Below are 25,090 nucleotides of genomic sequence, written 5' to 3'. Positions count from 1 at the left end.
AAACCCCATCTAGAAACAAAACAAAACAAAAATAGATCAATAAGCCTCATTGTGACCAAAGAGAGGTAGCGTTCTCCCAGTGAAAAGCAGGAGTCAGGGAGCTCAAGGACTTTGTCCAGGATCAAACACAGGTCAGCTGAGGACCTAGGAATCCAATTAGTTTGACTTGACTCCAAGCTCATGTTTTATTCTACCATACAAAACTGCTTCCCTGGATCCAACCAGCCTGCCTGCTTCCCAGGAAAGGGAAGAGGAGGGAATGAGCCAGCATTTACCAAGTGCTTGCTTACCAGGGGTCCTGCTCTTTGCAGTTCACGGTGGGGGGAAGGAGCACCCCTAGATGGCCGAGAGCCTCACAGTCTAATAATGGCAGAGGCTGTTTCATGATTAACCCCTGCCAATCGGAGGTCTATGGGAAGCAGGTATGCTCTGGCTGAAAGCCATGCTGAGTTCAACATGTCATCCTGGTCACCAAAGATAAAAGGATCAGGAAAATAACAGCACAAGTACATACTACATTCTCCTCTCCAAATACCTTCTCTCCTCCTCCTCCTCTCAGTCCCCTAACGCCATTTTTCCCCGAAATGGAAAGTAGGAGATAAAACTATCAGGGAGACGAGGTTGGCGCGGTGGCTCACGCCTGTAATCCCAGCACTTTGGGAGGCCGAGGCGGGCGGATCACGAGGTCAGGAGTTTGAGACCAGCCTGGCCAACATGGCGAAAATCTGTCTCTACTAAAAATACAAAAAATAGCTGGGCATGGTGGTACACGCCTGTAGTCCCAGCTACTTGAGAGGCTGAGGCAGAGAATCGCTTGAACTCACGAGGCAGAGGTTGCAGTGAGCCAAGATTACGCCACTGCACTCCAGCCTGGGCAACAGAGCAAGACTCCGTCTCAAAAAAAAAAAGAAAAAAAAACTATTAGGGAGATGAAAGTGAAATGGAACTCCTTTGGATCTCACAGAAACATTCAAACAGTGGAGGAGAAAGGCACAGGAAAGAAACTGGATAAGGTATATAAAGAGAAACAAGCAGATAGCCCCTCCAAGGGATCTTGCCAAACGCTTCACTTCTGCTCTTTATCCACTTGTGATATTTCTAGATGACATAAGCTGGTTATGTGGCAGCTCTATGGACTTACTGTTGCGTTGTTCAAGGCCAAGTTTCCCAAAAGGAGCAGGGGAAGAACATAATGTTGACCCCAGAACGTTCCTCTGGCAGAGTTTTATGTTAGAATCTTAATAAAGAAATGAGAAGAGAAAGAATACAGTGATAATATTTATTTTATATTTACAGTGGGATCCTGGTAAAAGGTGTTGGCACTCTTTCAAAAAATTGTTGGTACCGTTGTACAGAGCTGTGGTCATATCAATTGGCACAATACTTTTGGAAATTACAATTGTTCCGTGAAAGGGCCATATATGCAGAGTGATGCCCAAGTGCCAAAGAAGTCCGGAAACCACAGCAGGAGGCTGTCAAATCCAGTTTGTTGATTTTAGGTCACTTACTAGAGCAACTTAAAGACAGAAGCATGCTCTTGGGCAGCCACAAGATATGTAGGTCTCTGTACTGCAACCCCCGAAACCCAGGGCTTCTATCTTGGGGAAGAAGTATATGTGCTCTGAAAGTATATGTGGAATATAATGTATCTGGAAGTATATGTGCTCTGGGAAGTGTAGGTGGCTACCAGCATCACAGCCTATTTCTGCAACAGCATCAAGGGTTGCTTTGGAGGAAAAGCAAAACTTGAAATGAATAGGTATTCCCACAGAAAGAGTAATACATCAACTAGACATTTTGTTCCTGGACTTGAAGTTAGTCAGGTGGATTAGCATTTAAAATAAAGTCACTCTTGGCCGGGCACAGTGACTAATGCCTGTAAATCCCAGCACTTTGGGAGGCTGAGGTGGAAGGATCACTTGAGCCAAGGAGTTTGAGACCACCCTGGACAACATAGCAAGACTTCATCTCTATTAAAAAAAAAAAAAAGACTAGCTGGGTACGGTGGCACACATCTGCAGTCCCAGGTATTCAGGAGGCTGAGGCAGGAGGATCGTTTGAGCCCAGGAGGTCGAGGTTGCAGTGAACTAAGATCATGCCACTGCACTCCAGCATGGGGGACAAAACAAAACACTGTCTCAAAAAAAAAAAAAAGCCACTGTTGTCCACAACAATTTGTACCATGAACCACAAAATTTTTCATATATATTTTGACCTAATGAACTTTTTGAGGAAAAAGAGATAAACACCAAAGATATGCATAAATGTTTATGACTATAAAACATTAAAAATAACCATAATATTCAATGTTGTAGGAATAATGGAGTGAACTGTTACCCACTCATATGGCAGAATATTTTACAACCACTATAATTAGTGGTGTGCTGGACTCAGCCCATACTGGCTTGAGAGAGCCAATTGTGTGCATTCTTCCCAACTCTGCATTCCATGATGTCATGTCAGTAGCATGAAATCAGCCACAGTGGGAGTATTTACACCAGAGAAATTGGCAAACACTACCAGTTAGGGCTCACCCCATCCCCAGAGAGCAAGTTGTTAAACATTTTCCGGCACACCATTGGTAAGTGGTATATATAAAAAAGATACAAAGTTATAAGTGTACCGTTGTCATAACAATGTTAAAAAGGAATATAAAGATAAGACATGGAAGGGACTATAGATGAGCTGAAAAAAGATTGTGGATAACTTATTTTTTTATTTCAAGCTCTGTTTATTGCTATAGTCTTATTTATATAAAAACACATTTTTAAATGTTTAAATCTGGTCTTCTGTTTTCACTATGACCAAATAATTTCCTGTGAATTCATCCTTTTACATATACAAACTATAATCTCTGGAAAACACATACACACACACACACACACACACACACACACACACACAAACTGCATACAGACACTGGAGAGTGAAGAAGGCAGGCAGATTCTGAAGCAGAGTCAACATTTGGAAGAGGGAAACAATATAAAATAAAGTGTCCCATTTTTATGACAGTTAATTTGAAGGCAGGCTGCAGTTGGTACTGTGTGTAGAGCAGATAAAACTTTGGTGGGAAATTAGCAATATTTTCTGGCCTGAAGACCAGGAGACACAGTTTAGGGCACCTAAAACCATTTAGAAAATGAGGAGGGAATCCCAGAAGTGAGAGTCAGAGAAGGGAAGTCTCAAGTTCTGTGTATAAACTGCCCAAATCGCTAGCTGCCCTGGATCACACATATGTGGTACAGATTCAAACCAGCCCAGCTTGAGCTAGAAGACGTGAACTGATTTTGAGCTGCTGCCCAAGATATAGCATTTGTAGCTAACATCCAGCCAAGTTAACTCGCTTGTTCCTAAAACCAAACCAAACCAAAAAGCCAACTCTCTGGAAAAAACAACAGAATCCAAAGTCTCCACAGCATAACACTGACAATGTCTTGGAAAAAATCCAAGAATATCTGACATATAAAGAACCAGGAAAATGTAGTCTATTCTCAATGGAAAAGAATCACAAAATGACTCAGATCCTGGAATCAGGAAACACGACTTTAAAGCAGCTATATAAGCATGATTGATGATGTAAGAAGAAACATACCTGCAATAAATGGAAAAGTAGGGAATCTCAGAAGAATCTACAAGAGTTTCTATAGACATCATAGAAGTAATTCAATACAATTCTAGGACTAAAAATTACAAGATCTAAAAGAAAAAATTATGGAATTGGCTTAACAGAATGATGATGAATCAAGAAAAAAATCCATAAACTTGAGGTTGGGTCAATAGAAATTACTCAATCTGAGAACAGAGAGAAAAACAAAATTGAAAAAATCTGAAAAGGGTTTCAGAGACCTGTGGAACCTGTGGAACCTGTGTCTAACATAGTTGAAGTCACAGAAGGAAAAGAATGAGAGAATGTAACAAAAAATATTTGAAGAAATAATGGCTGGACCTTTCCCAAATATGATGAAAGACATAAATTCATTGATTTAAGAAACTCAATAAACCTGAGGCAGAATAATTATGAACAGGACCATGTCCAAGCACATCATAGTCAAACTATTGAAAAGCAAAATGAATGAGATAGCGGTCAGAGAAAAACAACATATTACATACAAGGAACAAATATGTGAATGACTGCTAATTTCTCATCAATAGTCATAAAAACATCCTTAAAGTGCTGAAAGAAAAAATACATTCAATTCTATAGCTAATGAAAATATCCTTCAAGAATGCGGGCAAATAAAGACATTTTCAGATAAAACAAAATTGAGAAAACTCATTGCCATCAGAGCTCTACAGGAAATGATAAAGTTTTTCTTCATGCTAAAGGAAAATAATACCAGATCAACACTTAGATCTTCAAGGAAGAATAAAGGGTATTGAAAATGGTTACTATCTAAATAAATAGAAAAGACGATTTTTCCTCTTAATTTCTTTAAAAATATATGACTACAATTTGAATTTTAAAAACTAATATTTTTTGCGGGTGGTTTTATAAGTAGATATAATTAATAGATATGACAATTATAATATAAAGCAGGGGTTGGCAAACATTTTCTGTAAAGGGCAAGATAGGAAATATTTGGATTGGGGCCATAGAATCTCTGTCACAAGGACTCAACTCTGCCACTTGTAGCCATATAAAAACCAAAAATAATGGCCGTGGCTGTGTTCCAATAAAACTTTATGTACAAAATATACAGCAGGCAGGAACGGTTCTTTATAACATGAACCACTGTTATAAAGAACAGAGGCAGCAGGGTAGCAGATGGACTTACACAATTGTGAAGTTTCTGCATTTTATGTGAAGTACAATATTAGCTCTAAACAGACTGTGAAGAGTTTATGTAAAGTATAATATTAACTCTAAGTGGACTGTGAGAAGTTAGTGTCTCTCAATAGCAGCACTATTCACATTTTGGCCAGATAATTCTTTGTGGTGGGGGGCTGTCCTGAACAATGAAGGATGTTTATCAGCATCTCTGGCTTCTATCCCTATCCACTAAATGTCAGTAGTGCCACCCTACCCAGCTGTGTCAACTAAAAATGCCTCCAGACATTGCCAACTGTCCACTGGAGGGGCAAATGTCCACTGCCCCCCTCATAAGAACCAATGCCCTAACGTAACCACTAAAATTGCAGAGGCATAACCAAAAAGCCAATAGATACACTAAAATGGAATTCTAGAAAACATTCACATAGTCCAAAAGAAGGCAGGAAGGGGAAAAACAAACAACAGAAGAGTAAAACAGAAACTAATAAAGCAAGACATAAGTCCAACCGTATCAATATTGCATTGTTAGTTAATTGGATACTCCAATTAAAAGGCAGAGATTGTGAGAATGAATGAAGAAGCAAGACCCAACTACATGTTGTCTCAAAAGACATACTTTCAATATGAAGACATAAATAACTTGAAAGTAAATGAATAGAAAAAGCTATGCCATGTAAACTGTAAAAGATTGAGAAGACTGCAGTGGGGTATATATGTATATATATACATATATATATATAAGTGGGGTATATATGTATATATATACATATGTGTGTGTGCATATATATATATAAGTGGGGTATACATGTATATATACACATATATATGTGGGGTATATATGTGTATATATATATATACATATCCTCCTTTATATATATATCCTCCTCATATATATATATCCTCCTTTATCAGCAGCAATACAATGGATATATTAATAACAGATAAATAACAGCAATAGATATATTAATAACAGATAAAATAATGGATATATTAATAACAGATAAAATAGAATTCAAGGTTAAGAAGTACTACCAAAGATAAAAACAGACAGTTTGTAATGATAGAAGGATCAATTCATCAGGAAGCCATAACAATTATAAACATGTGCATTCATCTTCATAACAGAGACTAAGATACATGAAGCAAAAGTCAACAGAAAGGCTGGGCATGGTGGCTCATGCCTGTAATCCCAGCACTTTGGGAGGCCGAGGCGGGCAGATCACGAGGTCAGGAGATCGAGACCATCCTGGCTAACATGGTGAAACCCTGTCTCTACTAAAAATACAAAAAATTAGGCAGGCATGGTGGCGGGCGCCTGTAGTCCCAGCTACTCAGGAGGCTGAGGCAGGAGAATCGCTTGAACCCAGGAGGTGGAGGTTGCAGTGAGCTGAGATCGCGCCACTGCACTTCAGCCTGGGTGACAGAGAAAGACTCCGTCTCAAAAAAAAAAAAAAAAAATCAACAAAAGAGAAAAAGACAGTCCCACAATTACAGTAAGAGATTTTTAATCTCTCTCTCTCTCAGCAATTGATAGAACAAGTCAGTAAAGACAAGATGGCTGGACAACACTGTCAACTGCCTTGACCTAACTGATAATTACAGAACACAACACTCAACAACTGTAGAATGCACATCACTCTAAAGTGAGTGTGGCATCTTTACCAAGAGTGACCATATGCAGGACCACAAAAACAAAGCTCAAGAAATTGAGAAGAGTTAAAACTATACACATTTTAAAATACAACTTCAGGCCGGATGCAGTGGCTTATGTCCATGATCCCCATGCTTCCAGAGACCAAGGCGGGAGGATCACTTGAGGCCAGGAGTTCAAGACCAGCCTGGGTGACATAGCAAGACTCCATCTCTACAAAAACTAAATTAAAAAAATTATCCAGTTGTAGCGGCGCATTGCTGTAGTTCCAGCTACTCGGGAGGCTGAGCCAGGAGGATCGCTTAATTAAGCACAGGAGGTTGAGGCTACAGTGAGCTATGATTATACCACTGCACTCTTCCTGGGTGACGAGAATCTGATTCTAAAATAAGTAAACTAATTAACAAAATAAGACAACCCCCAATACAATTAAATTGGAAATTAATCACATTAAGATATTTAAGAAAATCCCAAACATTTGGAAATTAAAAAATTTATTTCTCAATAATTCATGGCTCAAAGAAAACAACACACAGAAAATCAGAATAAACATTTTTCGAGCCAGTGTAGGGAGGAAATATATTTATTTGAACATGGAATTAGAAGTTTATAAGTACCAATGTAGAAGCTTCTTGTTACAATGATATTGCTAAGGAAAAGATATAGTAATGCAGGAGGAAGGGGATTCTAAAGAAGCTGGTGATGAAAAGCTCTCAGGAGAGAACATTTGAACTATGACCTAATTAATGAGGAGGTATACAGTTGTCCCTCTCTATCCGTGGGGGATTGGTTCCAGGACCCCTGAAGATACCCAAATCCACAGATGCTCAAGTGCCTGATACAAAATGGCATAGTATTTGCATATAACGTATGCACATCTTCCCATATACTTTAAATCATCTCTAGATTGCTTATAGTACCTATTACAATGCCTCCACATCACTTCATTCATGTGGAATTAGTGTAGTAATCACCACGTGCAAATTCAAGTTGTACTTTTTGTAACTTTGTCGAATTTTTTACCCCTGAATATTTGCAATCCATGGTTGGTTGAATCCTTGGGTACAGAACAGAAGGCCAATTGTAAAATCAAATAAACAAACGTGTTATTGGTTGAATCGTACTTCCCCAAAAGATGTTGCGGTCCTAGGCTGGGGCCTGGTGGCTCATGCCTGTAATCCCAGCACTTTGGGAGGCCAAGGTGGGTAGATTGCTTGAGCCCAGGAGTTTGAGACCAGCCTGGGCAACATGGTGAAATATCGCCTCTACAAAAAATACAAAAATTAGCTGGGCATGGTGGTGCACACCTGTAGTCCCAGCTACCTGGGAGGCTGAGGTGGGAGGATTGCTTAAGCCCGGGAATTCAAGGCTGCAGTGAGCCATGATCTTACCACTGCATTCCAGCCTGGGCAGCAGAGCAAGACCCTGCCTTGCCTCAAAAATAAAAAACAAAACTGAAGTACTAACCCCATCCCATACCTCAAAATGTGACCTTATTTGGAGATAGGATCTTTACAGAGGTAATCAAGTTAAGATGAGGTCATTAGGATGGTCCTAATCTCATATGACAGTGTCTTTACACAAAGGAGAACTTTGGAGACAGAGGGAAGGCGCTGGGAAGCACCAGGAGCTTGTGTCTGCAAGCCAGGGAATGGATGAGGCTAAGAGAGAGCCCAAGCTACCAGAGAGGCCTGAACACACCCTCTCTTGCAGCCCTCAGAAGAAGCTAACCCTGAAGACACTTGGATTTGGGCCTTCTGGCTCCAGACCTATGAGCAAATACATTTTTGAAGCACTCATCTTGAACTTCTGGCCTTGTTGAAGTCACCCAGTTTGTGGTACTTTGTTAAGGGCAGCCCAAGGAAACTATTTGAGTAACGGAGTAAACAAGGGGAGTGGGCCACTTAGCACTCCCCTTCCCTGACTCGTTTCAAGGAGCCACAGGAAGAGCATGCAGGCAGAAAGAACAGCGGGGACGGGGGCCTGAGGCAGGAGCCAGCAGAGACATCCTGTAGGCATGGCGGCCACAGCACCCGGGCCCGTGGGCTTTCCTAGGCCTTCAGAACATACCTGCAGATGAGGAGAGGAAATGATCTCACAAAATTCATATTAGTAAATGTCTATCTAAATGGTCTAGATGTAATTAAGTCTTTACTACCTGTTACATGTATTAATCATAAAAAAACTGCATTACATTTGAGCACAATTTGTTGGTTAGACTTTCTGGCTCTGTAGTAACTTCTCCATGTGCAAAGTAACTGCTGAGAAATCATAGCCAATTATAAAATAAAGGAGTTTCTCAAAGTTAATTTCCAAAGCAAAATTCTAAACATTGCTTCCAAAGAGTTTATTCAGAAAAAAATATTGAAAGATGATAGTGCATTTGAATATGACATGGGGGAGGGGCTACAAAGTTAACGCTACTTAGAGCCAATGTTAGTCTTAAGACCACCCCAGTGGTCACAGGTTGGTGGTGTGGCGTGCGAAGCGCAGGGCAGGGGGAGTGGGAGACCCTGTCTGAGAGGCAGGCAGTACCTGTAGGTCTACACAGAATGTGAATTTTCTAAGTGGATGGAAAGTCACTGGAAAGTTTTAAGCAGGGACTGAGGTGCTCTGGGAAAGACTCTAGAGGGGTGAGACCAGGAAGAATTCTGGGACCAACAGGCTAGGACAGCCTCTTTGCCTCTCTGTGTCCTAGAAACCTACTTCAGATCTGAGTTGGGCACAGAACTCTGGTGACAGTGCAGCAGAAGCATTAAGAATCCCCTCCTGGCTGAGCGTGGTGGCTCACACCTGTAATCCCAGCACTTTGGGAGGCTGACGCGGGCAGATCGCTTGAGGTCAGGAGTTTGAGACCAGCCTGGCCAACGTGGTGAAACCTCATCTCCGCTAAAAATACAAAAATTAGCTGGGCGTGGTGGCACATGCCTGTAATTCCAGCTACTTGGGAGGCTGAGGCAGGAGAATCGCTTGAACCCAGGAGGTGGAGGTTGCAGTGAGCCGAGATCACACCACTGCACTCCATCCTGGGCAACAGAGCGAAATTCCGTCTCAAAAAAGAATCCCCTCCCCTGCCTAAATGCTGCCTACTCCCCCAACTTCCGCTCTCAGCCTAGGGAAGCTTCTCTGACTCCTTCTCTATTACTGCACCCCCGGCACTCCACAGTTCTTCTTTGTTACTTTCTCACACTTTACAATGATATACTTGTTTGTGCAACTCTTTGATCAGTGTCTCTTCCTCTAAACTGTAAACTACTAGAGAGCAAGGACCATGTCTTGCATTCACTACCAGGGGCGGATTTGGGTTTTCTGCAGTCTGAATATTTTACCATTGGGGAAGCAGGGGGATAGGGGTTGGTGGGGAGGGAGGCTCTCTTTAAAAATACACAATTACAAATACAAAATTAAATATAAATGAGTATTCATTTAGAGAATCAGGATCACAACAAATTCCTAGATCTTAAGAGTTTAGGTCCCCTTTGAGGAGTTCACTTAGACAATTTAGCAGAAACACTGAAGTGTTTTCTGAAGGTAACCAGGTTTCCTCTCTCTACCTAAAACATTCTACACCTCCGAGCACTCACATGGGCTTTGTGGGTGAGCTTCATCCTCATTAGCTGCTCAGTATGCCCATCTTTGTTCATCACTATATTTCCAGCACCTGGCATCATGCTGGTTATATAGATGCTATGATTCATGATTCATGGCTATTATGATAATTTTTATTTTAAACCAACATTTCCTGAGCATCTACAAGGACGTGCAAAGACAAGCAAGGACAAGAGAGATCTGGTCTCATACAATTAGTGAATGGTAAGGGAGACAATCACAACTGTCATTACTTTTTTTTTTTTTTTGAGACAGGGTCTTGCTCTGTCACCCAGGCTGGAGTGCAGTGGTGTGATCACAGCTCACTGCAGCCTTGAATTCCTGGGCTCAAGCGATCCTCCCACCTCAGCCTCCTGAGTAGCTGGGACCACAGGCATGCCACCACCAGTCTCGGCTTATATTTTGATTTTTTGGTAGAGATGGGTTCTTGCTATGTTACTCGGGCTGGTCTCGAACTCCTGGGCTTAAGTGATCCTCCTGCTTTGGCCTCCCAAAGTACTGGGATTACAGATGTGAGCCACTGACCTGGCTTGTGATTACTTTTAAGACAAGATTAATAATATAAACAAGTTGCCAGAAAGGACAGGCGGAAAGGTAACTTGTTTCAGGTAGTAAGGCAAAGTTGGGAAGAGGAGCCCCCTAACGTCAGCTAGAAAAATTTGAGCTCACCAAGTGGCTGACATGGTATTTTATGTTTTTATAAAAGTAAAGTAGTAGACAAGACATTCCAACTCCCCCTACTAGACCAGAAGTTGCAGTACCCAGCTACAGGCGAGGCAGGGCCAACCACCAACTGCAGAGCTTGGCAGATGAATGGCTATGTCTGCGCACAGCCAGCCCAGAAAGCCCATATGTCCAACAGAAGCATCCTCTAAAGGAGACTTGTTCCACAGAAAACAGCACGGAGCAACTGGGTAAATAAAGAAGAAGGGGTGGAGCCTCAAGAATCCTTTAGAATGTCTGCTGAGAGCAAGGCTGTCTTAAAGTAAGAATGAGACATCTGGATGCTAATGTGGTCATCACCTGGGACCATAAAGACACTCAATGTTTCATCTGGGCAATTATTCAGCAAGCGGTACTTGAATGCCTATGTGGGCTAGGCAAATTCTTGCAAGATATTCTTTTTTCTCTGTATACTTCTCTCCCCCTTTTTTGCACCCAAGTGGCTTAAGTCAAGTTTTCCTAAACACCTGGAAATCTCAGTACATTCGTGACGCATCTTAACACGGGTATTGTGGCCTCCAGATGTACTCACACCTCAGCCTTTCCTATGAGTTTAGCCCTATTCTGTCTCAGGCCCTGTGCTGGACTCTTTCATTCTCCCATTTGATCCGTACAACCTTATCCTTCCCAGTGGTGGTCATTGTCCGCTTTGGTCTGTACAGCCCCACGTGACCTCTTCCTCTGGTAACAGTACGCCTTCCTTACTCCAAACATGCAGTACTAGTGAAGGCTGCCAATTACAGTGCTTACCCTCGCACCTACAGGAATGAGCACATTGCCCCGGATGAGCTATCTCCCTGACTATAGTGACTGATCTAGGCATGAACACATAACCCAAGCCTGGCCAATCAGTTCCCCCCAGTGTTTCTCTAACTAGTGTCAGCAGAGCTCTGTCTTTTCTCTCCGACCTCAAAAATGAAAGTGTGTGACCAGAGTTCTAGCCTTCTGGAAGCAGCTGGGCTGAGACAATGAAGCCAAAGTACAGAGACTAGAAGTGCAGAGAGGAAAGATGGTGTCACGGCTTTCCCCTACCCTCTATTTGGCTCTTTGAGGCAATCGGTTCCCCTTTTCTGCCACAGCTAGTTCAATTTAGCATCGTTTTGAGTGTAACTGAGAGTCCTGTCTAAGGCACTCCTTTATACAGACAAATCCCAGAATCTCAGGGAGCCCCTTCAGCTGGCAAGAGGCTCAGCTTTTGTTCCTGAGTCTGACATGCCCTTGAAGTTCTCTTGCTTCCTCCTTAGCTTCCCCCTCCACACTGGCTCCAGCACAGATCTCTGAACCAAATGCTCAGAGCTCAGAACCAAATATCCATGTTAGCACTGTTAAGACAGGGTATATTATCAAAGAACTGACTAAAATTCTGAGGGGTAACAGCAAGGAAACAAACAACATGAGGTAATAAATGTACAAAACAGACAAGATGATAGAGAAGTCTTCAGCTAGATTGCTTCGGGGCCTGCGGGCCTATTCTACCTCATAAGCTATCTGAAAATTGCTGCATTCTCATCCTGAAGATGTGGCAAAAGATTTTAGCAATCCAGTCTGAATTCCTGGCTTCCTAACTATGAGTCTGACCCCACACAGAGGACATAGTTTAAAAAATTAACTAATTAAAAAATTAAAATGTAGCAAACTAAATTGATCTATAAATGTAATGCAATCCCAATCAAAATCTCAATAGGCTTCCTATTTTTTAAGATAAGCCAACAAGCTGATTCTGAAATTCGTATGGAAATGCTAAGAACTAGAATAACCAAAACAATTCAAAAAAGAGAAATAAAACTAGGGGATTGCTACCAATTAATATAAAGAATTACAGGCCAGGCACAGTGGCTCACGCCTGTGATCCCAGCACTTTGGGAGGCTGAGGCGGGTGGATCACCTGAGGTTGGGAGTTTGAGACCAGCCTGGCCAACATGGCAAAACCCTGTCTCTACTAAAAATACAAAAATTAGCCGGGCATAGTGGCGCATGCCTGTAATCCCAGCTACTGGGGAGGCTGAGGCAGGAGAATTGCTTGAACCCGGGAGACGGAGGTTGCAGTGAGCTGAGACTGTGCCACTGCACTCCAGCGTGGGCGACAAGAATGAAACTCCGTCTCAAATAAATAAATAAATATCTCTCCAGCAATTCCACTCCTAGGAATATACCCAAGTGGACTGAAATATATGTTCATACAAAAACATATACACAAATGTTCATAGCAGCATTATTTATATAGCCAAAAGGTGAAAACAACTCAACTAATAAAACTCAATGGAATGTTATTGGGTCACTTAAAGGAGTGAAATGCTGATACATGCTCCAACAGGGAGGACCCTCGAAAATATTATGCTAAGTAAAAGCATCCAAACACAAAGGCTACGTATTCTAAGACTCCATTTTAGACATAGAAATTAGGTTAGTGGTTTTCAGGGGTCAACGGGAAGTGGGGAGTAATTGCTAATGGGTTCCTTTTGGAGTTACAAAAATGTTCTGAAGTTAGATAATGATGATGGTGGCACAACTTTGTGACTATACTAAAAGCCACTGAATTGTATACTTTAAAGGGGTAAATTTTATGGTATATAAATTTTATCTCATTAAAAGACTTACTATGACGCTATAGTAATCAAGGCAGTGTGATACCAGCACGAGGATACCATATGTGTCACATACACATGTATTTTAGTGGAACAGAATTGTGTCTAGAAATAGACTCACACATATATGGTAAATTATTTTTTGAAAAATCTGCCAAGGCAGTTCCATAAGAAAAAGATAGCCCTTTCAATAAACGTTGCTAAGACAACTGGATATTTCTATGGAGATAAATGAACTTTGACCCTTACCCTCATACACAAAAATTAACTTGATATGAATCAAAGACCTAAATGTAAGAGTTAAAACTATAACATTTATAAAAGAAAACATACAAGAAAAGGCTGGGCATGGTGGCTCATGCCAGTAATCCCAGCACTTTAGGAGGATGACATGAGAGGATTGCTTGAGCCTAGAAGTTCAAGACCAGTCTGGACAACATAGTGAGACCATGCTGCTACAAAAAAATAAAAAATTAGCTGGGCATTGTAGTGTGCCTGTGGTCCCAGCTACTCAGAGGCTGAGGTGGGAGGATCACTTGAGCCTAGGAGGTCGAGGCTGCAGGGAGCTGTGATCGTGCCACTGCGCTCCAGCCTGGGTGGCAGAGCAAGACCCTGTCTTATAAAAATAAAGAAAGAAAAGAAAACATACAAAAACATCTTTGTGGCCTTGGAATAAGCAAAGATTTCTTAGAACACAAAAAGTACAAACCATAATAGCAAAAAAAAGATAAATAGATTTCATAAAAACAAAAACCTTCTGCTGATCAAGAGATACCATTAAGAAAATGAATAGGCTGGGTGCAGTGGCTCACACCTGTAATCCCAGCACTTTGGGAAGCTGAGACAGGTGGATCACCTGAGGTCAGGAGTTCGAGACCAGCCTGGCTAACATGGTGAAACCCCGTCTCTACTGAAAATATGAAAATTAGCCAGTCGTGGTGGTGTGTGCCTGTAATCCCAGCTACTTGGGAGGCTGAGGCAGGAGAATCACTTGAACCCGGGAGGTGGAGGTTGCAGTGAGTCGAGATTGTGCCACTGCACTCCAGCCTGGGCGACAGAACAAGATTCCGTCTCAAAAAAATAATAATAAAAAGAAAGAAAATTAATACACAAGCTATTGACAGATAGAAAATGTTTGCAAAATATACATCTGACAAAGGATTTGCATCTAGCATATATATGTATATACGTAAATTTAAGTACATATATACCTATACATACAGAACTCTTACAATTCAGTAATAAGACAACCTAACTTTTTAAAAGGAGCAAAAGATTTCAGCAGATACTTCACACACACACACACGAATATTTAAGAATAGCCATGAAAAGATGTTTAACTGTTAGTTACCAGGGAAATGCAAATTAAAACCTAAATGAGATGTATTACCCACCTACCAGAATGATTAACACTCAAAAAGACTGACACCACCAAATATTGGCAAGCATGTTGTGCATCCAGAACTCTCCTACATTGTTGGCAGGAATATAAAGTGGCATAATCACTCCGGAAAAGGTCTGATGACTCCTTTTTTTTCTTTTTGACAGGGTGTCCCTGTGCCACCCAGGCTGGAGAGCAGCGGCATGATTTCACCTCACTGCCTCACTACCTCCCGGAGTACTAGCAATCCTCCCACCTCAGCCTCCTGAGTAGCTGGAATTACAGGCATGCGTTACCACGCCCAGCTAATTTCTTGTTTTTTTAGTAAAGATGGGATTTCACTATGTTGGCCAAGCTGGTCTCGAACTCTTGACCTCAGGTGATTGGCTCACCTTGGCCTCCCAAAGTGCTGGGATTACAGCTGCGAGCCACCACGCCGGCCAAATACTAAATATACACCAAACCTATGACCCAGAGACTCTACTTCTAGGTATGTTTGCAAGATAAATAAAAACAAAGGTACATACAAAAGACTTGTACAAGAATATTCACAACCGCTTTACTTATGATAGCCCCAAACTGGAAACAACCCAGGTGTCCATCAACAGGAGAACAGACAAACTGTGGCATATTTATAGGATGGAATAATATCTAATAAAAAAGAATTACTAGAAAATTACTGTCAATTTCTGAAAAAGTTAAACATAGAGTTACCATTTAATTCAGCAATTCCTTGCCTAGGAATATGCCCAAGAGAACTGGAACATGCATTCAGAAAAGAAAACCTTGTACATGAATGTTCGTAGCAGCATTATTCATAACAGCCAAAAGGTGGAGACAATCCAGATGCCCAGTAGCTGATGAATGGATAAACTATGTTTAACTTTTCAAGGAACTCCAACAAAAAGAATTTCATCTCAGCCAGGAGCAGTGGCTCACACCTGTAATCCCAGCACTTTGGGAGGTTGAGGTGGGCGAATCACTTGAGCCCAGGAGTTTAGGACCAGCCTGGGCAACATGGCAAGACCCTGTCTCTACAAAAAATACAAAAATAGCCAGGCATGGTGTTGTGCACCTGCAGTCCCAGCTACTCAGGAGGCCGAGGCAGGAAGATCACTTGAGCCCAGGAAACTGAGGCTGCAGTGAGCTGAGGTCATGCCACTGCACTCCAGACAATAGAGCAAAACCCTGTATCAAAAAAAAAAAAAAAAAAAAAGGAAAAAAAAAAGGAATAAATCTCAAACATATGCTTCACAGAAAGAGCTACATGCCAAAAAGTAACTCAGTTCAGTGTTTGCCTGGGGCTGGGGTGATGGTGGCAATAGATTTCAAAGTGCATGAGAGAACTATATGGAATACAGAAATGTTCTACATACATATATATACACACACACACCCCTTATATATATAATATATATAAAAATATATATAATATATTTTATATAAATATATATAATATACTTTTATATAAATATTATATATATATAAAAATATATTTTTTATATATATATATAGTTTTTGAGATGGAGTTCTGCTCTTGTTGCCCAGGCTGGAATGTAATGGTATGATCTTGGCTCATTGCAACCTCCACCTCCCAGGTTCAAGTATTCTCCTGCCTCAGCTTCCCAAGTAGCTGGGATTACAGGCTCGTGCTACCATGCCCTGCTAATTTGTGTATTTTTAGTAGAGACGGGGTTTCACCACGTTGGCCAGGCTGGTCTTGAACTCCTGACCTCAGGTGATCCACCTGCCTTGGCCTCCCAAAGTGCTGGGATTACAGGAGTGAGCTACTGAGCCCGGCCTGATCTACATTTTGATTGCGCTGTTGGTTATACAGGTATGCACATTTCTCAAAACACATGGAAATGTGAACTTAAAGCGGGTGAATTTTATTGTATGTAAATTATACATTAATAAAGTTGATTTTTAAAAGTAATACATGGGCATGAAAAAAAATTTTTTTTTTTTTTGAGACGGAGTCTCGCTGTGTTGCCCATGCTGGAGTGCAGTGGCGTGATCTCGGCTCACTGCAACCTCCGCCTCCTGGGTCCACGACATTCTCCTGCCTCAGCCTCCCGAGTAGCTGGCACTACAGGTGCCTGCCACCATGCCTGGCTAATTTTTTTTTTTTTTGAATTTTTAGTAGAGACGGGGGTTTCACCATGTTAGCCAGGATGGTCTCGATCTCCTGACCTCGTGATCTACCTGCCTCGGCCTCCCAAAGTGCTGGGATTACAGGTGTGAGCCACCGCGCCAGGCCAAAAAAAATTTTTAATGAAACAGGGTCAGAAAATTAAAGTTTTCCTTCTCTACACAACCTCCCCAAAGAGAACACAAGGTGACACCAGTTAAGTTCAATGCCCTAAAAAGTCTCCGTATTCCACCTATTCATTCCTCCCTCCATCACTGTATTTTTAAAAGAAACATCTAATATTTTAAAAATAGGAAAAATAGAAAACTGCTTTCCAGGCCAGGCACAGTGGCTCACGCCTATAAGCCCAGCACTTTGGGAGGCTGAGATGGAGATGGGCAGATCACTTGAGGTCAGGAGTTCGAGACCAGCCTGGCCAACATGACGAAACCTCATCTCTACTAAAAATACAAAAGTTAGCTGAGTGTGGTGGTGTACATCTGTAATCCCAGCTACTAATGAAGCTGAGGCATGAGAATTGCTTGAACCCCAGAGGCAGAGGTTGTAGTGAGCCAAGATTGTGCCACTGCACTCCAGCCTAGGCAACTGAGTGACACTCTGTCTCAAAAAAAAAAAAAAAAAAGAAAGAAAAAAAGAAAAAGAAAACTGCTTTTCACCCTTGGACTGGTAAACTCTGTCAGGCGTCTAGACTAGGCTGGGGATTGGATTGGTAATGGGAACCACTAGTAGAGCCAGAGCTGAACATATAACAATCACCACAGCACTCATAGATGGGAACTACACACTTAAAATGACTGCTTGCCCATTTTACAGATGAGGGGACTGAAGCTCAGAGAGTTGCCAAGGACTGAGACCCAAGTATCCTGACTCCAAAGACCAAGTATTCATCTACCATACCCCAGGATCTACCACGAGAGTTAAACTGTTGGCTTTGGGGAAGAAGGAGGATGACCCCAACCTAGCTTCAGCTGACTGCCCTCTTTCAACTTGTCCCTGCTCCTCCCACCCTTCTCCCTCCACACACACACATTTAATGCAGCTTCTAACATGTACTGATAACATTATTACCTTCTCTTCAGGGAAATTCTGAGAATGCTCTTGTTATTTAAAAAGTTGATAAATTCTGTCCGTTTGCAGTCATAGTATTGTATAGTACCTTATTTAGAGTTGTGAGTATTTATCTGTTATAGAAGAACTGCCGTATACATCCTTAAGTCACGGTAGGAAATATTCCAAATTAGAACATCCACTCCAGAAGCTTAAAGTTTCCCCAAATAAATCTTATAATAGCATCACATTGCCAAGGTCCCCAGAAATCTTCTTTGCGGAAGGTTAGCACCCTGTATCCCAGCAAATCAACAATGTGGTTTTCCTGTCTCTGACTTTAGGCCTCGTTTGATGACTTGCAGGTTCCCAAAAGGCCTCACCCCTGATATTAAGCCACAGACCACAGACAACAAGGTCTTCTTGAGTCTATAGTCTTGTATCTTCATTCTACTCTAAATAATTAGCTCTGTGTGTGTATGTGTGTGTGTGTGTAGTGTGTGTGTGGGAGGGGGGTGTGTGTGCCTATGCCCTTTGAATTGCCATCAGGTGACCTGGGGACCAGGGAAGGTTGACCTGAACATGGGAGTCTGCCCACATATCCCTTTCACAGACGTCCCCTTCTCAATACTTCTATGGCTGTATTGGAAAGCCTGGCAAAAATGGCTCTGCCATTACCTTGCTGTGTGGCCTTTAGCAAGACACTCCGCTTTTCTGGGCCTCAGTTTCCTCTACAGATACAGAATAGGGCAATTAGACTAAGCGTGGATAGGAAAGGATGAGCAGCTGGGAAGGAATCTCTGTTACCCTCTTCCTCTGGCTTGCTTTCTCTAATGGTCAGATAGATTTCTAGCCCCCAACTCCTACTCAGGAGACTCACAGAAGGATGTTCAGGGATTGCTGTGTTTTCCATTCTTATTTCTAAGGACTTGAAGGGCCCAAATTTGGGGACCCTGTACTAGGTACATGATTCTCCATTCTCCACCCTCCACTATCCTGCCTTTTGTCTTGGAAGCCAACTTCTACAGACTATATAATCAGGGCATGTTCACGCTCTGGCTTTGATTGGGTTTGGCCAGTGGGAGACAATGGCAAGAAACTGGAGGATTGGAGGAGGAAAAAGTGGAAGTCATACTCTCCCAGTTCTTCCCTGTGTTTCTGGCAGTGGTGGCATTGTGTGGTTGCAACGCCAGTTGGGCAGCCCCTCTCCCTCACTTCCTGCTGTCACTGGTTTTCATCACAAAATTCCCTCCCTTTCTCTGCTCTGGTCCAGGAGTGCTAGAAAGGCTTTTTGCTGCTGCCAGTCCCTAGATTAGTTCCCTCTGCCCTGCACACAACCCTGTGAACAGTCCTTCCAGTAAACCATTTTCAGTAGACCCTTGGAACGTGCCTTCTCTTTCCTGCCATATCTAACTGATACACACTCTTGCTATTTTTCTTCCAACTTTCAGAATTAGGGTTCCAACTGTCCCAGCTGTGGAAAGCTTCATCTGGAAGACCTAGAGTTTTGGAGGGACAAAGCAAGGGTCTCTTTTCTGTTGCTGGGCACCTGCCTCCAGCTGCATACACCTTCTCTGATCCTTGGTGCGAATGAGTAAGCGGAAAGTCATCTAATGCTACTGGGTGACATATTTTACCAAACACTCTTCTATTGCTCACTATAATTATGTGAATTGTGTATAAGCTGCGTTCCTCTCACAATCTATTTCATTTTTGGGTGGCAGACTTCCAAATTCCCTCTCTTTTATTCATGCATAACACATGAATGATTCACAAGTGGGAAAGTCAACAAAGCCCCTTCCGCTTCAGTCCCCATCTGTAAAAATGGTTTATCAACCTCATGTTGAGGTTGAGAGTTGGTATAATATCAACCTCATATTGAGGGTTGGTGTGAGGACTAAATGAGTACCATCTGTAAATCCTTAGAGCAGCAGGTGCAAAGCGCTAGCCCATACCATGAGTATTTGCTCATCTGATTCATCTCAGCCCCCTTTCCTATAATTTATGTGTAGGAAGGGGGAAAAGGGGACTTGGGTAGGAATTTCTAAATGCTCCCTCCAGCTTCCGGGGTTTTCCGCAGCACCCCTTCCTCTCTCAACACCCATTTCTGAGTAGATTTCCTTTTCCACAACCTTTTCATCCCAGGAAGTTCCAGGAAGGGCAAGAAGGGCAAGTTGCGATTCTTATGTTTTCTGCTCTTAATTCTAAACCAGCGATTGTCAAATAGAGGCCTAGGGAGCCCCACTGACCACAGAAAGTGGGTTTTGCTCTAGGTTATATCTTTGTTATTGCTCTTATCTGTTTAAGTTTCCTTTCAAGATTCTGTTTGAACAATGATTTCCAAGACTTTAAAAAGTTGAAAATCCCTCTTCTGATGAGATGCAGAAACCCCAGACTTTAAAACTCTCAGTCCTAAACCTCTTTGGCACCATTGCCGAGAAACTTTTCTCTATTCCATTCAAATAGTTTGTATTCTTTTCCATTTCTGATGCTCTGAAACAGATATTCAAACAAGCAAGTCTTTATGTATTTATCTGGAGTGTCTGTCTCAAGCACTCAGCATGTTCAATAGACATTTGTCTCCTTAATTTCTAGGCCCATGGGAAAGATAAGTACAACACTGTTTAACAATAGAGACATTTGAAGGTACCAAACTTTATTGGAACCTGATCCAGCCGCTGCAGTACTTCCAACCCATAGAATCCAGCATTACTAGAGGCCTGTCCATTCTGGTTCCAGAGGCTGCTAGGAGCGAGAAAAGTTGAAGAGCTGAAGCTGTACAGGGACTGAGTCCTGGGGAGGAGTACCCAGCAACTGGAATTGGCTGGGTCATGGGGAGGAGAGTTAGCAAGGTACTAACACTCCAATTGGCTAACACATAATTTCTCTATGCAGCTTAAGACTTTGGGCACACAGAATATGAACACATGAAGGGAGTAAAAACTCCAACCTCTGGACCACTTCCTGGAATGCTCCTAACCCAGACTCCCACAAGGCTTCATCCCATACCTCATTTAGGTCTTTGGCTCAAATGTTACCTCTTTAGAACTGCCTCAAGACTGGGGCAACAGGAGTCCCAATCTAGGGCTCTGAGCACCTGATTCTCTTCCGTCCATGTTCCTTTCCATAGGGCAAGAAGCCCACGGGCCAACGGGATGTACTCACTCAGAGCTCTTGCCCCTCTCGTTTTTAGAGCATACTGTGAGTTCCTGGGACCCTAGAAAATAGTGCCCCAATAGCAACAGGTCACCAGCTACAGGCTGCCTCAGCCTTTTCCCAAGGTCTATCCTCCTGAGGAGCAAGGGGTGGTCAAGGGGAGGCTATGTGCAGGAGGTGTGGACAAAACTCTGATGTGCAGATGTCGTTGTTATAGGTGTGGGCACAAGGCCATTTGAAGTATGGGACAGAGCTGGGGTGCCAAGAGAAGAAGGAAGGCTGAGGGCCAAGGACATGTTTCCCCTCCAAAGCACTACATTCGAGGGCGTTATCTCAGAAGGGTCCAAGAATCCTAAACTTAAATGTGGCCTTCCAGATTATGATGAAGGTATACATGTCAAGATAAAAGGATAGGAATTTTACATCACCGTTTAATTTGTAGTTTTAAAATATGTAGACATGATATGTGGGCCTCCATTTGTACTACTGACTCAGTTCTTGCAAATATTAAGGGTAGACCTGTCCCTGATCTTCGTGTGTAAAATAGCACCTCCTCTGCCACTCTATTCTTACCCCAGTCTACATTTCTTCATAACATCGGTCACCATCTGATCTACATTTACTTATGTATCATCTCTTTACCCCCACTGGAATGTAAGTTCCACGTCCCTAGAGTCTATATTTTGTTTACCGCCTTATCCTTATACCTAAACAAGTGCCTGGCATGACACCACTCAGTAAAACTTGAATAAATGAATAACAAATCTAGACTCAAAGCTCTCATAGGTGAAAGGGGCTACCTGGCAGACACAAAGGAAAAATATCACTGTGACAACCCTCTGAGGAGCACCTTCTCCCCTTAAAATAACTCACTCAAAACAGTGGAGCTGCAAAGGTGACCAGAGAAAATCCATTAACACCTTAGTGCCCATGACACCAGGTGAGTTGATCGGGCTACTTGCGAGAGGGACATGTGAGTGAGCGCGGAGAGCTCTGAGTGGGCTGAAGAGCTGGATGTGGGGGATCTGGGCTGCTGGGAACCCCGAATGTTGCAATCGCCCTAACAACCTTATGAGGGTGGCCAGATATGGGTCCTGAGGAAACTGATTCCACGGCAACGGCCCGCCAACCCAGCACACCCCACAGTGAAGAGGGGGCTTCTGATCCATGAGTAGGGCCCCTCAAATGATGTTCCCCTTTAGATGGTCACGGTCATCAGCAGGGGTGGATGCATTGATCCTGTGAGGTCTTGGTGGTCGCAGACCACGCGTCCCTCTTCTCACATCTAATTCACAACGTCTCATCGCTCTGCGGGAGCCCAGGAACTGCCCTAAAACAGCCGAAATCCGGGTCGTCTATTCCAAAGGATTCTTCTTCCGTTGGATACGGGGGCCGTGAGAGGCCAAACAACTTCCGCGAGGCCCCCCCACCCCCCCCGCAGCAACCGCTCGGCGGGCGCTCCATTCCTTTACCGGACTGTACACCTCGCCTCCTGGGGCCTGAGGCGGGAACCCGGGTCGCGCAGCTCTGCGGCCTCGACGGACCGCGAAAGGATGGCTCACCGCCCGGCCAGGGCCAGCCCCGGCAACAAGCTCAGCCCCGCCGACAAGCTCAGCCCCACCCGCTCCAGCGCCCAGGCGCGGCCGGCGGGGCGGGGTGGCGGGGCAGGCCTCGGGGGCGGGGGCTCAGGGGCGGGGCCACGTGGCTCCTCCTTGCGGGCGGAGGCAGGCGGTGCCGCGGCGCCGGGAGCCGACTCATCCGGTACTTGCGTGTGGTGGTGAGCGCAGCGCCGAGGATGGGGAGGTGCAACCGCGGCTCCGGGCCGCCGTCGTCGCTGCTGCTGCTGCTGCTGCTGTGGCTGCTCGCGGTTCCCGGCGCTAGCGCGGCCCCGCGCTCGGCGCTCTATTCGCCTTCCGACCCGCTGACGCTGCTGCAGGCAGACACGGTGCGGGGCGCGGTGCTGGGCTCCCGCAGCGCCTGGGCCGTGGAGTTCTTCGCCTCCTGGTGCGGCCACTGCATCGCCTTCGCCCCGACGTGGAAGGCGCTGGCCGAAGACGTCAAAGGTGAGAAGCGGGGGCGGCCCGCTCCCCCGTGCCCCGCCGCCCGGACCCCTCCACCTGCCCGGTGGGCAGCCCCCTACTCCGGGAGCGCGTGCCTCTTCCAGTCACCTCCGCCCACCTCTTCCTCTCCGCGCATCCCACTCCCCCCACCTTCATGTTTCTCAGCTCCATTTTTGGCTCCCGCTCCCTTGCCTTTTCCTCTTGGCCCTCATCCCGAGCTTCTCTCCCTCACTGCGGCCTGGGCTCCCAGACCTGCCCTGCTCGCCCGGTTCGTCCCCCGCCAGGTTACTGCCTCCTCCCCTGCGAGAGGTCTCCTTTGTTCCTTCCTCCGCATGGTCCGCTGACACCTTACCGTTTCCTGGTCCAGCCTTGTGGCAGTCCTCTTCCTCTCGTCCAGGGACCCATGTCATCTTCCTGCCAGGTTCCCTAGCTGCTGTGGGTCAGTGCTGGGGAGAAAAGGGAACGGGCATCCATTTTGCCTCCCTGCCACCTTTCTCCACTCCCTCGACTGGTTGACGCAGGTGGTACATAGACTTCCTTTCTCATTTTTGTCTTTGGCAGTTTTCCTCTGGCAGTTTTCCTATCTCTGTTCCGGGCCTCTCCTGACCTGCCGCCTCCAGCTCCTTAGCTTCTGGGCCACATCCTTGTCTCTCTTCCTTCGCTCAGACCCTTATATTTTAACCCCATGCACCCAGAGGCCTTTGGTGCGTGTTTGGCTCTTGCTCCATGTTCCCAATCCCTGGTTGGGGCACCAAAACTATATTTCCTGGATTCCAAGACACCATCAACTGTGAGACACACTGTTCATTTTATGACAGCCCAAGGGGTAGAAGGATAGGAAAAAACCACTACATGTATAAAGATTTGAAGGTGAACTCTATTACAGAAATGCTAAAATTTTGAAAGACTTAAGACTTAGAGTCGAGGAAATATGGTAATAATAGTAATTAATATTTACGGAGCACCTGTCATTTCAGGCACCTTACCAAGTACTCGGCATACATTGTCTCATAGTTTCCTTTCCACAATTTAAAGATTCCTGTGGTGTCACACATCCACCTAACCCAGGTAGCGGGTATTTGGCGGGCAGGAGTGGTGTAGTGATAGTGATTTGTTCCTGACTGGCTGCCTCTGAATGGAGTTGCTTCCTGACTCTGGTGCTGGGTCGCTAGCACGGGCTCCTGCCCTGAAATGGTCATTGAATGAGAACTGTGGGCATCTTTGGAAATAGGCCTCTTTCTAGAGAAAGGGGAACTGGAACCATTGTTCCACTGTTGGTATTTCTTGATAAATTCAACTCTTTGTGGTAGAACAGTGCCTTTGTAGATGTTAGTTTTCAGACTCACCCTCCCTCTTTTCCTGAGCAGCTTGCAGATTGGTTTCTGAAGAGGCGAGATGGAACCGTGTCTACGTCTTTTAGCCATATGGTCCTGGAAAATTATTTTTAAATGAAACTTGTAAGCCGTTTTGACCTCCAGTTTACACTTGCCTACATGCCTCACTGGTCCCATTAGCTGAACGTGCCTTTCTGAGCAGTGCTTCACACCATTGCAACACATTTGATCAGGGGAGGAGTGATGTCAACACCTCTGGTCCGGGGAGGAGGGAGGAAGAACATGGATCATGGAACTGGGACACCTAAGAGAAGGTAATCTCAGGGGACATTGTGGGCATGAACATCATAAAAATTCCCAGATCACTTTCCACTTTGAGGTTATAAGAGGTGTTCAGTGGCTGCAGATGGACTTATTCTAGAATTTCTTCCTTCTTGAGAGTGCTGGAGGGAAAGATTAGCTTCCAGCTGACTCACATGTTTGGCCTCTTGCAATGCAGAGTTTTAGTTGTCCTATGAGTTGCATATCTAGATACTGACCCAGTCTGCTCGTGGATGAGGGTTACCACTTCCAAACGAGATTCCTCAGTGCATGGAACCTTTCTCTAAAATAGAAAGCGAAATC

At 44.0% G+C, this 25,090-nt stretch overlaps 1 protein-coding gene across 4 annotated transcripts in view; it reads left to right on the top strand.

Moving 5' to 3' along the window:
- The window catches only part of QSOX1 (quiescin sulfhydryl oxidase 1), a 299,134-nt gene that overhangs the window by 231,590 nt on the left and 42,454 nt on the right, over positions 1–25,090 (top strand). For 3 of the 4 annotated variants that reach the window (XM_054479434.1, XM_054479444.1, XM_054479433.1), the window contains exon 1: positions 20,672–23,135. The exons of the other annotated variant lie outside the window; for it this stretch is intronic. In XM_054479434.1, coding sequence (XP_054335409.1) covers positions 22,868–23,135 — 268 coding nt within the window. In that variant the 5' untranslated portion in view covers positions 20,672–22,867. Of the gene's footprint in view, positions 1–20,671; positions 23,136–25,090 lie in introns of those variants that run through there. 4 annotated transcript variants of the gene reach the window in all.

This window comes from Pongo pygmaeus, chromosome 1 (genome assembly GCF_028885625.2).
Source record: "Pongo pygmaeus isolate AG05252 chromosome 1, NHGRI_mPonPyg2-v2.0_pri, whole genome shotgun sequence".
Taxonomy (NCBI): domain Eukaryota; kingdom Metazoa; phylum Chordata; class Mammalia; order Primates; family Hominidae; genus Pongo; species Pongo pygmaeus.
The sequence above is the reverse complement of the archived record's forward strand: the minus strand, read 5'-3'. Positions and strand labels throughout refer to the sequence as shown.